We start from the raw sequence: 16242 nt of genomic DNA on the forward strand, positions 1-16242 counted from the left end.
TTTTAGTTGATACTTAGTACGTGATAGAATTGGGGGATAGTCTTACTGAAACACCTATAGAGAACCTCTGGGTCAATGGGTGTCAGACTTAAGCATATATTTAAATTATCTGGGAAGCATGTTAAAAATTCACATTTCCAGACTGCTACTACCCCCCCACCCCCCGAGGTGGAACACTGGCATTTTGACATTTCTGGGCCTGTTGTATCCTCCTTAGGTATAAAATGAAGGGGTTAGATTCACAGAAATCCAGGGCAAGAATCTGCACCTTCACAAACTCCCCAGCTAGTTTCCTGCCCCACCCTTTGAGAAATACTGTGATTCTCCTGTCACTTTATACAGAGGCACAGAAATGTTCAGTAATTGAACCAGGGCTCACAATGAGGGAGTGCCACATCTGTGAGCTTATCTTTCCATCTGGGTGACATGGGAATGAGGAGGCTTTTTCCATTTCCCATGCAAGATTGTGGGAGGGATCACATGTACATGTGGGAAAGCTGTTGGGTCCTCAATAGAGGTAAAGGGACACGATTCTTCATGACCGAGGAGAAAGGTCCTAACAGCCAAGGAGGGCCGTGGGAAAGGGGAGAGGACAATCACAACAGCCCACCTGCACCATCGCTCCAGAAAACTCACCAAGCTGTGGGGTTAGGGTGTGGTCACCCCAGTTTCATCCGTGTATGTGTCAGTCCCCAGCCTCCATGGATCATTCCCCTACAACCATATTCAAGGGAAGATGATGATGGCAGAGACTGTCCTCAGCAGGTCACCTTGGGGTGTCCTGAGCATCCACGGCCTATTTCTCTGTTCTTCCCCACCTGCATCCCTTTTGAGAGCGTGCTCGCTACAGCAATAAAGTTAATTTCTTTGTGAGAAACCGGCAGGCAGATTTGGGACAATCATACCCGTCCCTTGGTTTTATTCTCAGAACTTTTCCAATTGTCACTTACCCTGCTTGGGAAGCTCCGTCTCCAAGTCCTCCCCAAGCTCCCTCCGTAATCGTCTGCAAGTCTGGCCTCAAGCGTCAACTTGCCTCTGATGTCCTCCCTGACTCCCAATCCCCTTTCCTGCTCTGTTTTTATCCAGAGTATTCTTCGCCAGTAGTCCCACTGTATATTTCATTTGCTTGTTTTTTTTTTTAATATCATCTATCCCCCACTCTAGCATATAAGCCTCATGAGGGCAGGGGCACAGCTACATTTCTCAGCACCTACTGTAAGCCAGGTGAGCTATAGGCATTAGGGGTCCAGAAAGGAATTGGACGTGGATTCTATCACCCAGCTGCTCAGAGTCTAGTCAAGGCACATCCCAGCAGAGGACTCTGGGACTGTGTTCAAGGGATGCAGGGTAGGTGAGTGGCTGAGAAATGCTTGTACGTGTCCAGAGGCCCAGGCTGATGGGGGTAGATGGGCATGTTGTGTTTTGCACTGGTACTCATCCCTCGTACTGCTCTGAACTGCTTCATTCTTTGAAAAGGGCCCTGAACTTGAGGGCAGCCTGGGGTCTGATTCTGGACCACTACTGACTTACGGAGGGACCTTGGGCTAAAGTCACATTTGCGTGCTGAGCTTCACTTGTCTCATTTGTAAAAGGAGGAACATCACACCAGCCAATGCTGTTTCAATAGGAAAGTCTGTTGGGGATGCCCGCAAAGCCTTTCTGCCTTCAGAGTCGGGCCAGATAAAAGGAAGACTTCTTCCAAGGCTCTTCTTTGACAGCTTCGAGAAAGTGCTTTTGGTTTAGCCTGTATCCCCATTATCAGCAGAGCTTTGAAGGCTAAGTAGACCCTTGCATTGTGCTCCTGCAGTCCTCACCTGACCAAAGCAGCTTTCACTGTTCCCATTCTCCCTGGGGTTTCTTTGTGTTTGCCAAGTCCGCAGAGGACAGGGTAGCTGTGCTTGGCAGAACCCAGGATTTGAATGGAGAGAAGCAAAGAAGCAATCAAGCTCCTCATTTCCCCTTCCTGGGGTCCCCGAGAGTGACACCCCCATCCTGGAGTTCGGTTCCAGAGGCAGAGATTCCATTACTGGGTCCCGCAATCTGTACCTTTCCTGTGCCTCGTGTCTTACAGAAATTTAAAGAATATGTGAATGGCAGTAACCTCATCACCAAGTTACAGGCCAAGCATGACCTACTCAAGCAGACCCTCGGCGAAGGTGAGTCAGATGGTGGGGCCCGCGAGAAGTGGCTGCGTTCCCCAGTGGGCTTGTTTTCGCCCTTCTAATTGTTTCAGCTTGAGACACTGGCCCTTGGTAGAATGGGGTCTGGTACTGGACCATTCCAGTACTGGTCAGGCCGGGGAAATAGCCCTGGCACAGATGCTGAGAAGGGTCTGGTCTGACTGCGGAAATATGGGGAAAGAAACAAATTTTAGTTTAGGTTGAGAGGGAAGGTCCCTAATAGGTATGTATATGGGGAGGGGGAGTCCAGTATTGGACCCCCCCAACACAGGGGTCAGTATTGATGATTTTCAGCAGGTACTGTTTGCCAGGAAAATTCCTAGAGGGCCTGGCCAGGATTCTAGGTTCAGAAAAGGAAAATCTATACATGTAAGGCAGGGTCTGGTCCTTGAGGGTCTAGGAACTATGCTTAAAACCACTCCAAGTCTTCCAGTTACAGTTGGAATGAAATCCCATCTGCTGATCATGTGAGGCTCACTTCTCTCACCTCATCTACCATTCTCTCTTCCTTTACTGCGCTCCAGCCACACCTCGGGCCCAACATTCTCTCTGATTTTCTTCTTGTCACCATGTGAAATAATCTTATTTATTATTCATGCACTTTGGTCAGCTCCACCTCCAGCAATATCATCTCTTCAATCAGGGCAGGGAATTACTTACTTATCTTGCTCACCACTTGATCCCCAGTGCCTAGAACAGTGCCTGGATCTTACTAGGCCCTCAGTATTTGCTGAATGGGAGTTTAATGGAAAGTGTTTTAGTGTCCTGGGGCTGCCATAACAAATGATCACAAATCAGGTGGCTTAAAATAACAGAAATTTATGGTCTCATAGTTCTGGAAGCTAGAAGTCTGAAATCAAGTTGTCAGCAGGGCCATGTCCCCTCTAAAACCTGTAAGGGAGAGTCCTTCCATGCTTCTTCCTTGTTTCTGATGGTTTGCTGGCACTCTTTGGTGTTCTTCGGCTCATAAATGCATCACTTGCATCTCTGCCTGTCTTCACCAGGACTTCTCCCTGTGTCTGTCTCTGTGTCCAGATTTCTCTCTTCTTATAAGGATACCAGTCACAGGGCCCACCCTAATTCTGTTTGGCCTCACCTTAACTAATTGTATCTTTTAAAATGCTCTTTCTAAATAAAATCGCTTTCACGGGAGTAGGGGTTAGCGATTATATGTTATCTCTATAGGAGAAACAATTCAGTCCATAACAGAAAGGTCACCTGGGCGTGAACTCAGGCACAAGGTCAAAGGCAGGAGCTCGCTGATCAGAACCAGGCCACAAAGTTAGGAGTGGTCTGCTGCAAGTCCCAGTAGCCCCGGGACCTGGTGCAATGTTTACCTATGAGGGCAGAAGCTCAACTGGGCCTGTCCTAGAGTCTCTGAGGCCACTTGACCCTGCTTGTGTTATCTTTAACCCAGATATATCCAGATATAATCTCGTGTTCCTTGTGGAGAGGGCCATTGGCTGAAGAATGTGCTCCACCAAATAGAAAGAAAACACAGGGTCCAGGAGACAAGAGACCAACATGAGAGAGATGAAGGGAATTTCCAGAGTGATAGTGCTGTTAGATCCTAAAACGACAGCTTAAAGCAGGCATAGAGATCAACCAGAAGAATTTTGGGGAAAGAGAAGGAGGAGAGGATGGGAGCTGTGCCAGGGTCTGGGGTATCAGACATTGGGTATTTGCTGTCCATGACACATCCTTGCCCTTTCACTAACTCACTCTTTTCTCCCTGCTGGGGGCACATTCTAGTGGTTCTGCTTCTGTCCACACGAGTCCTCCCTAGCGTCCATCCACTTGGCATTTATCAAGTGGGTCTCTGGGACCTGTGGATGGTTGGCATTCATGGGCTCCATGCTTTAGAGGATACAGTATGAAATGAAACCATCTCCCACCCTCAAGGAACTTACAGTCTAGCTAGGAAACAACTCATGAATCCACAAAAAGTTCAGTTCTGGTAACACTGTTTACAGGGTAATCCTGTATGAACTGCCAGGTGAATGGTACAGATTCTGAGGGCTGTGAGGCAGGGGAGGAAGGAATCACCATAGGCTGGGAGAGCTGGAAAGGCTTCAAAGAAATGGAATTACCAAGGATTTGAGGAATAACCAAGGATTTAAAAATAACATCAATGGAATTTTTTCAATGAACTTTGTTGATGCATAATTTATATAGGATAAAATGTGCCCACTTTATATGTAGAAATCTGTGATTTTGGCAAATATATATATGTCCATGAATAAATAACCACCACTCAAATCAAGATAAAAACATTTCCATCACTCCCCAAAGTTCCCTTGGGCCCCTTTGCAATCAATCTGCCCTATCCTCCACTCCAAGCAACCATTGATCTGACTTCTATAATCATAGATTAGTTTTGTGTGTTCCAGCTAAAGGGAGAGGACCTTTCTGGATTGATGGAAATGTTCTCTATACTGATTTGGGTGATGGTTTCATTTGTCACATGGGGTATAAATTTGTCAAAATTCATTGGTTAAGGGATGGAGAGGGAAGAGTTGGTTGCAATAGCTTTTTCTTCATTTCCTCGCCGCCCCTCTGAACTCTCCCCATCCTGACGCTTCAGGATTGGGCCAGAGTGTGAGCAGGGCCATGGAGGGTTGTGGGCACTTTAGGGAAAGAGGAGACCATAACAGAAGGAATGAGGGGAAAAGTGGAAAGAGAGAAAGCCTGAGGGGAGTTCAGGATGGATATGTGATGGGAGCGGCTTCCAAGATGAACATTAAAAGGAAGGATTGGTTTTCATGAACAAGGGGCTGGGAGGTTGGAGGGTGTTCCATGATGGAACAGAAGGCAAGCCCTTTTGAATTAGTGGTTAATGGTATTTTTGTAGTCAGGTGCCCTGGTGTTAGAAAACCAGATATATAGAAAGTTAAGATCCTGGGGAGTCCTCTGGCTGAAAGGAGAAAGTTCTATCAGATGCAACCTTTTATTACTGCCCTTGCCTGAATGGCCTTAATGAAATGATAATTAGTCTTGGTTGGCATAACTTCTGGCCCATTTCATCTTCCATGTTTATTTAGCCTTCAGCTCCACCTTGTCTGAGATGTGATTTACCAGTCTGAGTGTTTTAATGGACTAGTACCAAGAAAGTCCAGGAGAATGCAGCTTCTGAAGTCTAGGGACAGCTAAGAAAGAGCCGTCCAAAAGAATCTCCATATTCCTGTTTTCTAGGAAACCAGCAGTGAAAAAACCCACTGTACTTCTTCTTTTTTTTTTTTGTCATTATCAAAATTTTTCATTTTATTCATGAATCAATGAAATCAATGACTCAATGCCTACAAGGTGCTTTACATTTTCTATTTTCTTCTCCTGTGGTCCACCACAGTTTGCCAGACAGTAACATGTAATGGTTTTCTTCCCTTTGAAGCTTGGTTTTCTTGCTGTGAAACAGCAGCCACAACTTTTAGCAAAGTCTCCTGAGGTAGGCAGACAACAGCCAGCAAGTGGCTTAGCTTTGGGGCTTCCTACCTTGGCAGTTAGAAGAACTGAAGCAGTTCCTTCACTCACAGATTTGGGGCCATCCTCCCAGAGTTATTCTTGTCTAAGTGAAGTGGAAAAGCTTGTTCTAACTCATCCCACAGCACTAGTAACCTGTTTTGCATGCTCAGCAGATGATTTGGGGGAACTTCAGTCTGGGCTGAGCAATGGTACCTGCTGGATCTGGGGAAAGGGGTAAGTCTCAGGGGTGGCAGCCACCACTTCCTCTAGACTGTCTATGGATATCTTTGGAATTCCCATATCTGGCCTGACAGAGTACCACTGCACTGATCTTTAGAGGATCTTTGGGATTTCTGGCTCAAGGAACAACAACAACAAAAAGACATGGAGGTAAATGTTGCACACCTGAGCTTTCCTAGGAACTTTCTGGGAGTGTTACTGACATGAAAGTGACTTAGACTGCAAGAGCATAAGGAAGTATCTGAATACTCAAATAAAAATGGCTTAAATAAGAGGCCTTTTTAAAATCTCACTTAAGGAGGAATTTTGAGGTAGACAGTTCCAGTATCCATTTGGCTGTTCACGAGAGTTTTAAAAAATCCAGGTGCTCTTCAGATTTCACTTCTGCCATCATCACATGTCCCTGAAGTCTCTCCTCCTGCTTGTGGGATGACTCCAGCAGTTCCAAGTATCTTATGTGCCCTTATAATGTATATAAGTAGGGAAAGGATTGGTGGGTGTCTCTTTGTACATTCATCTTTTTACCAAGGAAGAAAATCCCTCCAAGAATTATCTAGCAGGCTTCATCTTAGTTTTTTTGACCAGAACTGAATCACATGCCCACCTTTTATCCAATCACCAGCACAGACTATATTTAGCCTCAATTTAGACAAATCCTAGTTGTCTTCCTGGGAAATGTCACACGGCTACCTGATACTCTTCACAAAAATAAGGAATGTGACATAAAGATGGCCAGCTGATAACTGTTTTTCCCAAGGTATGACTGTGGACATTGGCAGGTTGCAAGCTGGACGTGCCATTGAAGGGAAGTTGTTTTTCACAGGAGAAACTGGCTGGCTCTTTATAATTGTACAAGCCCAGGGATCTGCTCTTGTAGAAGATAGGTTGAAGCATGTGGTTTAGCTCTGGAGTCTCCTCTCTTTACCCCAGTATCTGTACTTCTTTTAATAACTGAGATTGGTCTTGTTAGGTCAGTCAGTTCTGGAGAAGTTTTGTTTTTGTTTTTGTTTATAATAAAATTTTAATTTTAGAATAGTTTAAGATTTACAGAAAAGTTACAGAGATAGTACAGAGCTCCCATGTACTCCGTGTCCAGTTTCTCCTCTATGTAACATCTCACAATAGCATGGTACATTTATCACAATTAATGAATATCAACACATTATTAGCAACCAAAATCCATGCTTTCTTCTGATTTCCTTAGCTTATACCTAATTCCCATGTTCTGTTTCAGGATCCCACAAACATTTAGTTGTCAGGTCTCCTTAGTTTCCTTTTGGGATTAACAGTTTCTCAGACTGTCCTTGGCTTTGATCCTGACAGTTTTTGAGGAGTGCAGGTCAGGTATTTTGTAGAATGCCCCTCAGTTGGGATCTATCTGATGTTTTCCTTATGACTGGCCTGGGATTGTGGCTTTGGGGGAGGAAGACCCTAGAGGTCAAGTGCCACTCTCATCACATCTTGCCAAGGGTCCAAGCCACCCCCATGACTTGCCTCTTTGGAGGGGAGTCTGTAGTTAGGTAACTGTCTCCACCCATGGCTGGAGCGTCACATGCTCCAGGCCAGCGTCCGGGCTTGCTCTGTCACCTGGAATTCCTCAAGCAGAGGCAAGTTTGCTCTTCTCTTGTGGAGATATCTGGGAATTCATGAGTCAGGTCAGGGAAGGACTCTTGAAAAAGTTTTCGGAGATCAGGCATCTGAAAGCATCAGCCATTCCAAACAGGACCACAAACCTGGAGGAAGGCTGTGGGTGTCAGCCTTTGGGTGGCCAGGCACGGGGATGGACGTGCAGTCTCCTGTAGCTGACGGAGATGCACCCAGAGCCTCACTTAGACACACCCGAATCCTGGCCACTAGATACAGTAAAATAAGGCTGTGGTTTAGAAGCAGGATACCTAATGTAGTGAATAGTGATCCCTAGAAGAAAGAGAAAGAACTCCAGGAAGGTGAGAGAGCTATAAATGCCTGGACCAGGGGTCAGCAAACTGTGGCCAGCAGGCCAGATCCTGGCAATGTCTGATTTTGCAAATAAAATGTCATTGAAACACAGTCACATCCATTCATTTACCTATTGTCTGTGGTTGCTTTTGTACCATGAGGCGGAGTTGAGAAGTTGTGATGGAACCCTGTGACCCACAAGCCATGGCTACTGTTTGGTCCATTACAGAAAGAATTTACCCATTCCAGTACACACTCTAGGGCTGGACCAGTGAATGTGGGGTACACGGTTCAAGCTGACTCAGCAGTGCCTGAGGCATGGTTGTCACTCACCGAATTACCATCGTCAATGGGAACAGAATGGTCCCCTGGAAATACTGAGAAAATATTATGCTTTGTTCTAAGAAATAGGTAAAATATTTAAAAATGTTTGTGCTAAAAACAAGTTAAGCACAAGTTAATCACAAGTAAATTTGCGGTAGCACAGAACAAAGAAAGACCAGTAAGTGCCAGTATAACAGGGAATTTTATAGATGTGAAATTTTCATTCCTTTTTGAAGCTGAATAAAGTAAGACCGAATCCTGGCCATTGGACAAAGGGTGTATGGGAAAAATGATCAGACCACAGATTGCTCAGAAGCTGGGCTAATTCTCTCTGCTGAGTATCAGCAGATGAGATGCCACCACCTGAATATTTTGGCTGTTCATTTAGTAGAACTGTTCTTCTAAGAGTGGGGCTAGGGTGAGATTGTACCATATCCAATGGCCTTTTAATGTCATTGAAGGGACACGAGGTATTGGAAGGAAGGAACTGGAAACTTTGGAAATAGGTAAGAAATATGGGGCCAAGTGGAATCTTTTGGCTAAAAAAAATGCGGCTTTTTTTCTTTTTTTATGTTTTTCTCAAATGAAATCAACTATTTTGTTGAAGGCCTCAATTTCTCTAAAGTTCTACTTTGAAGCATTGCTTGAAGAAACCACAAGCCAATGGAAATATGAGATCTTTTGAGTCACCTTTATTTAAAAGTGAAATTTTAATATGATTGACCCCAGACACACAAGTCAATGAATTTACTTAACAAATCGGCATTCCTTGTTGTAAACTGTATCACTGGTATGTCTTGGGAACCAGAGTTTATAGTCTCTATATGCTCTTGTTGTTATGTCAATTTTCTTTTTTTTTTTTTTTTGCATGAGCAGGCACCGGAAATTGAACCCGGGTCTCCGGCATGTCAAGTGAGAACTCTGCCACTGAGCCATCATCTCACTGCCCTGTTATGTCATTTTATCGGCCAGAGAATTCTTAGTTAATTATTATCCCTGAGTCCTAGATCCATGATCTTTTTAGTACTCTGGGGTCTGGATAGTTTGTGAGCCGCGGGGTTTGCACCAAAGGCGGTGGGTTTTCAATTTACTAAAGCCCCTCTAGGATGAACAGTGCGCTGCCTGTAAAACGGATGGGACAAAATCTTTTCAGGCTAAGATGTAAATAGTCCATTACACAGCAAAGTGTCCACCAGGAACAGGCAGTCTGGCCTTTTAGAAAATGACGGAACTATCAACTATAAAAAATACATACTTTAAATCCCACAAATCTCAGAAGATAAAGGGCAATGCAATTTTTGGTTTCTGACATTTGTTGGAACTTGAGACACCCTATTCCAAAAGGCATTGGCAACGGGGGTCCTAAGAGATGGAATGTGAGTCTAACAGTTAAGGATATCAGATTCCCTTCTAGAGGAAACTCTATCTTAAGGGTGTTCTGATATTTCAATTCCAAGACCTCAACCCTTTTATCCCTTAGCTTTCCCCTACTTCTCTCTCTATCCTTGTTTGTCTGTTCATCTGTCTGTCCATCTGTGCAAAACACAGGCACTCAGTTAAGCCAGTACTGGGAACACAGAGGTGTGCAAAAAAGACAAGGTTTCTCCCTTGGGGAAGAGAGACCTCAAACAATAAATGATTAGGCAAATAATTATACTAGTGATAAGTGCCCGGAAAGGAAGATTTGGGTTGAGATCGTGAACCATTGTACGTGGGGTGTGGGGTGGGGGAGGTGGGGACACCGAGTTTAGAATGTGAGGTCTCTCTGGGGAAGTGATGATGAAGCAAAGCCTGAAGGATGAGAAGGCAGCAACTGTGGGAAAAGCTGGGAAAAGAGTGTCCAGGCAGAAGGAACAGCATGTGCAAAGGTGGGAAAGGGTGGGTTGAGTTAGGAGAACTAAAAGATCCAGTGTAATTGGAGCCTAGTGGGTAGATAGAAAGAGTGCACTCTTTTGGAACCAAGAGAGGTAGGACAGGAAACTGAAAGTCCACTTTGTAAGTCAGAGTGGCAGTTGTCTACAGCCCTAAGGGAAATGACGTGCTTTATAGTCCACCTTCCTCAGACAATCCCAGGCCAATGGCTGTCAACGGAAGTCTTGGATCCAAATGAAAAATTAGCTCACACTGGTGTCTGGTAGGAATTTGCATCAGACCCACAACGCATAATCCAAATTAAGCAGAGCAAATTTGACTGTTTTAACTAACTTTTCTCTTTTCCTGCTTTGGTCTTTGCCTCCAGTTTAACCAACTGCTGTCACCTTGAGATGACCAAAGCCACAAGCTTTGGTCAGGAATTTAAAGAATTATGTGCCAATTCCCACTTTCAGACCTCAGGTTACTCTCATCTTTCCCTCATTTCTCTGTCTGGCCCTGCTTTGAATTGTTTTCTGTTGAGAAAACATGCTCAATTCTTTATTTCTTATAAGTCCCTAATGCGGGGGTGCGAGGGTAGTTCAGTGGTAGAATTTTCACCTGCCGTGTGGGAGATCTGGGTTTGATTCCTGGCCCGTGCACTTCCCCCCTCCACTACCCACCCCCCCAAAAAAAATTCAATAAACTGGTGCTGCAATAACAAGATAGCCACATGGAAAAAAACTGAAATGTGACTCCCACCATACAGCATACAAAAAAAAAAGTCTCTAATGTTAATTAATGCTGAATGGGATGCCAGAGTCTAGAGGTATACCCTACAACATGATGTTCTCTAGTCCCAGATTGCTCTTGAAATGTGGCTGGTCTGAATTAAGATGTGTAAAACACACACCAGATTTTCAAGAGTTAGTACAAAAAATAAAAATATCTCATTAATTTTGCATTAATACATATTAAAATGGCACTGTTTTTGTTTGCTAAATTAAAGTATATGGTTAAAATTAATTTCACCGGCTTCTCTTTACTTTTTGTAATATGGCTGCTAAAACATTTAAAATTACATGCATGGCTTGCATTTCTGGCTTACATTACATTTCTGTTAGACAGCATTGGTTGAGAAGTTCTCAGCATGGGACAGTTCTACCCCAGCTGTTGGGAAATGCAGAGGTGCATTTTTTTGAAGTCACAATAACTGAGAAACAAACACGACTGGCATTTGCTGAGTGGGATTTAGGAATGTAACAATCTATAATGCACCAATTAGACAGTTAAGAATTATCTGCCCCAAATGACAATAGTACCCCTCTTTTAAACTGGGTATGTTGGGGGATGCTGAGACCCAGAGACAGGAAGCGGCTTGGCCAAGATCACAGAGTGAGTTGATAGAAAAGGGCCCTGCTAGGGCCCTGATCTCTGTATTTTTATATCATTTTGGGAAGGGAAGGAAAAGATGCTGTCTGAACTCTTCATTATGAGCATCCCAGCCCAGCCCACAGGGAGCTGTCTTCTCAGATGTGGCATCCCTGCAGCTGAGGGATGAGGTGCTATTAGAAACCAGACGGACCCTCAGGGAGTCCCTGGGTCTGAGGCATATTCCGCCGAGGATGTCCACTCCCCTCACTCTGTGTTTGTGTAGGTGAAACCAGGTTCCCCCGGCAAAATTCTGATCTGAAGTTAGGCAACTTGAATTCAAATCCAAATTGTGTGCTTACTAGGGACCTGGGAATGTCCCTCCGTCTCTCCAAGCCTGTTTGCTCATCTGTCGTTATGAGGGATGACACCTGTGTGCAATTTTACTATGACACTTATTACACGATTGCAATAACACTATTTAGGGCTTATCCTCATTTGACACTAAGTTTCTTGAAGGTAAAGGACTCATTCATTCATTCATTCAACAAATATTGAGTGTTTATTTTGTGCCAGATACTCTCCTAGACCTTGAAATGAATGCATTTTTAACAAGACAGACAAGATTCCTTCTTTCATGGAATTTATATTCCAGTGGGGATAGAATGGCAATAGACAAGTAAACAAATAAGCAAGGGCAAGAGAAATATTAGTGATGAGCTATAGATAGAGTTTAAACAGAGTGTGTGAAATGAAGGGAAAAGTGTCTGCTTTTGTGTCCAGGCTTCTCTCTCTGGACCCAATTTTTAAAAAAAAACTTTTTATTGTGAAATATAACATATATACAAAAAAAGCAATAAATTTCAAAGTACATTTTAACAAGTAGTTATAGAACAGATTTCAGAGTTTGGTATGGATTACAGTTCTACAATTTTAGGTTTTTCCTTTTAGCTCCTCCAAGACACTGGAGACTAAACAAAATATCAATATAATGATTCAGCAGTTATGAACTGCTTAAATCCTATCTTCTCTGTTATAACTCCTTATTTTCCTTAGATCCTTCTCCCTATCTTTAGGGGTATTTGGGCTCTGCCCATTCTAACTTTTTCATGTTGATCAAACCTTTATCCGAGTTGTGATTGCCAAATATTTACTCCCATTGAGTTAGCTGCCTCTTCACCTTTTTGAGAAAGTCCTTTGAGTAGTTTTGATTTTGAGGTGTACCAATTTATGTATATTTTTCTTTCATTGCCTGTGCTTTGAGTTTAAAGTTTAGGAAGTTACCTCCCATTACTAGTTCTTGAAGATGTTTCCTTATATTTTCTTCTAGGAGTTTTATGGTACTGGCTCTTATATCCATATCAATGTGGTCTTTGATCCACTTTGAGTTAATTGTCATATAGAGTATAAGGTCAGGGTCTTCGTTCATTCTTTTGGCTATTGATATACAGGTCTCCCATGCCCATTTATTGAAAAAAACTATTCTGTCCAAATTCAGTGTGGATTTGGGGAATTTGTCTAAGATCAGTTGACCATAGATTTGGTGGTCTACCTCGGCACTCTTGGTTTGATTCCATTAGTCAATACTTCTATCTTTGTGCCAGGACCATGCTGCTTTGGCCACTGTGGCTTTGTAATAAGCTTTAAAATCAAGAAGTGTTAATCTTCCCACTTTGTTCTTCTTTTTTAGGTTATTTTTAGCTTTTTGAGGTCTCTTTCCCTTCCAAGTGAATTTAATAAATAGCTTTTCCAAGTCTTTAAAATAGGTTGTTGGAATTTTGATTGGTATTGTGTTGTTTTTGTAGATCAATTTGGGTAGATTTGGCATCTTACCTACATTTAGCCCTCCTATCCATGAACACGGAAGGTCTTTCCACCTACTTACGCTTTCTTTAATTTCTTTTAGCAATGTTTTGTAGTTTTCTATATATAGGTTCTTTTTTATCCCTGATTAAGTTTGTTCCTAGATAGTTGATTTTATAGTTGCTATTTTGAATGGAAGGTTTTCCTTAATTGTCTTCTCAGTTAGGCCACTGCTTGTGTGTAGCAACATTACTGATTTATGCACATTACCTTGTGTCCTGCCACTTTGCTGAATTTGATTATTAGCTCAAGAAGCTTTATCATGGTTTTCTCAATATTTTCCAAGTACTGTATCATGTCATCTGCAAATAATAAAAGTTTTACTTCTTCCTTTTTGATTTGGATGCTTTTAATTTCTTTTTCCTGCCTGACTGCTCTGGCCAGAACTTCTAGTATATTGTTTAATAACAGTGGTGACAGAGGGCGTCCTTCTAAGATTCCCAATCTTAGGGGAAAAGCTTTCATTCTCTCACAGTTGAGTTCAATGCTGGCTATGAGTTTTTCATATATGCCCTTTATTATATTGAGGAAGTTTTCTTTGATTCCTACTTTTTAAAGTATTTTTATCAGAAAAGGATGTTGAAGTTTGCTGATGCTTTTTCAGCATCAGTCAAGATGATCATGTGACTTTTTCCTTTTGATTTGTTAATGTGCTGTATTATATTAATTTGTTTTCTTGTGTTAAACCATCTTGCATTCCTGGTATAAACCCCACTTGGTCATGGTGTATAGTTCTTTTAATGTGTCATTGGATTTGATTTGCTAGTATTTTGTTGAGAATTTTCACATCTATATTCAGAAGAGCGATTGGTCTGTAGTTTTCCTTTCTTGTAGCATCTTTAACCGGTTTTAGTAGTAGAGTGATATTAGCTTCATAAAATGAGTTAGGTAGTATTCCTTTTTCCTCAATTTTTTTAAGAGTTTGAGCAGGATTGGTAATATCTCTTTTTGGAGTGTTTGATAAAACTCCCCTGTGAAGGCATGTGGCACTGGGCTTTTCTTTGTAGGAAGATTTTTGATGACTGATTGAATCTCTTTCCTTGTGATTGGTTTGTTGAAATCTGGATCTTCTCGAATCAGTGTAGGTTGTTCATGTGTTTCTAGGAATTTGTCCATTTCATCTAAGTTGTCTAGTTTGTCGGCATACAGATGTTTCATTAAGATTTTTTATTTCTTCAGGGTCTGTAATAATGGGCCCCCTCTAATTTCTGACTTTCTTTGCATTTTATTTATCAGCCTAGCTAGGGGGTTATTGATTTTATTTATTTTCTCAATCAACTTTAGGCTTTATTGATTCTTTCTACTTTTTGTTGTTGTTGTTCTTCAGTTCATTTAATTCTGCTTTAATCTTTGTTATTTCCCTTCTTTTATTTGCTTTAGGGTAAGTTTATTGCTCTTTCTCTAAATTCTCCAGGTGAGCAGTTATGTCTTCGATTTTTGCTTGTTCTTATTTTTTAATATAGGCATCTAGGGTAACATATTTCTCTCTCAGCACTGCCTTTGCTGCTTCCCTTTAGTTCTTATATGCTTTATTCTTATTTTCATTAGTCTTCAGATATTTACCGATTTCTCTAGCAATTTTGTCTTTGATGCACTAATTGGTTAAGAGTGTGTTATTTAATCTCTGTATATTTGTGGAGGTTCTGTTTCTTAGGTGATTATTGATTTCCAGCTTCATTCTGTTGTGATCATCAGAGAATGTGATTTGAATAATTTCAATCTTTTTAAATGTATAAAGACCTGCTTTATGCCCCAGCATATGCTCTATCCTTGAGAACATTCTCTTTAGTGAAGAATGTATATCCTGGTGTTTTGGAGGGTAACAATCTATACATGTTTGTTAAGTCTAATTCATTTATCAAATTAGGTTCTCAGTTTCCTTGCTGATCCTCTGTCTGGTTGTGAAACATCATTTCATGGAACATTGTTTTCCATTCCTTCATTTTCAATCTATTTGTATCCTTGTGTCTAAGATGAGTCTCTTGTAAGCAGCATACCGATGATCATATTTCTTAATCCATTCTACTAAACTGTTTCTTTTAATTGGTGAGTTTAGTCCATTAACATTCAAAGGTATTACTGTAAAGGCATTTCTTGACCCTACCACCTTATCCTTTGTTTTTTGTTTGTCAGATCTATATATTCTTTTTTCTTTTTGTCCTTTAAATTACCCTTACTGGGACTCTTCAATCTGTGCCCTCCTCCAAACCTCCCTCTCCTGTCTTTTTTTTTTTTCAGCCAATGGAACTCCCTTTAGTATTTCTTGTAGGACCAGGCTCTTATTGATGGATTTTCTCAGCCTTTGTCTGTCTGTGAAACTTTTAATCTCTCCTTCACATTTTTTTTTTTTTTTTTTTTTTGCATGGGCAGGCACCGGGAATTGAACCCGTGTCTCTGGCATAGCAGGCGAGAACTCTGTCACTGAGCCACCATCGCCTGCCCTCTCCTTCACTTTTGAAGGACAACTTGGCTGGATGAAGAATTCTTGGTTGGAAGTCTTTCTCTCTCAGGATCTTGAATATATAATACCACTGCCCTCCTGCCTCCCTGGTGCTTGTTGAGTAGTCTGAACTCAGTCTTGTATCACTTCCCTTGTGTGTGGTGAGTCGCTTTTCTCTTGCTGCTTTTAGCATGTTCTGCTTCTCTGCAACATTTGACAGACTGATTAGTATGTGTCTTAGAGTAGGCCTATTTGGATTGATTCTATTTGTGGTTCATTGGGCTTCTCTGATTTGCATATTTATGTCTTTCCTAAGAGTTAGGGAGTTTTCTCCCATTATCTCCTCAGCTACTCTTCCTAGCCCTTTTCTCTCTTCCTTCTGGGACACCAGTGATTCTTATATCTGTGCACTTCGTGTTCTGCATCATTTCCTTGAACTCCAATTCAAAATTTTCCATCTTTTTTGCTATTTGTTCTTTTGTGTGTTTGAATTCCATTTTCCCGTCCTCTAGTTCACTTATTCTTTCTTCTGCCTCTTCAGATCTGCTGTTTTGTGTCTAGTATATTTTTGTTTTT

General features: G+C 42.0%; 1 protein-coding gene across 5 annotated transcripts in view; it reads left to right on the forward strand.

Moving 5' to 3' along the window:
• Positions 1-16242, forward strand: part of SRGAP3 (SLIT-ROBO Rho GTPase activating protein 3) — a 304458-nt gene that overhangs the window by 226654 nt on the left and 61562 nt on the right. For all 5 annotated transcript variants that reach the window (XM_077116674.1, XM_077116670.1, XM_077116673.1 and 2 more), the window contains exon 10: positions 2072-2156. In XM_077116674.1, the coding sequence (XP_076972789.1) occupies positions 2072-2156 (85 nt within the window). The remainder of the gene's footprint in view (positions 1-2071; positions 2157-16242) is intronic.

The sequence above is a fragment of the Tamandua tetradactyla genome, chromosome 9 (assembly GCF_023851605.1).
Source record: "Tamandua tetradactyla isolate mTamTet1 chromosome 9, mTamTet1.pri, whole genome shotgun sequence".
Classification (NCBI taxonomy): Eukaryota; Metazoa; Chordata; class Mammalia; order Pilosa; family Myrmecophagidae; genus Tamandua; species Tamandua tetradactyla.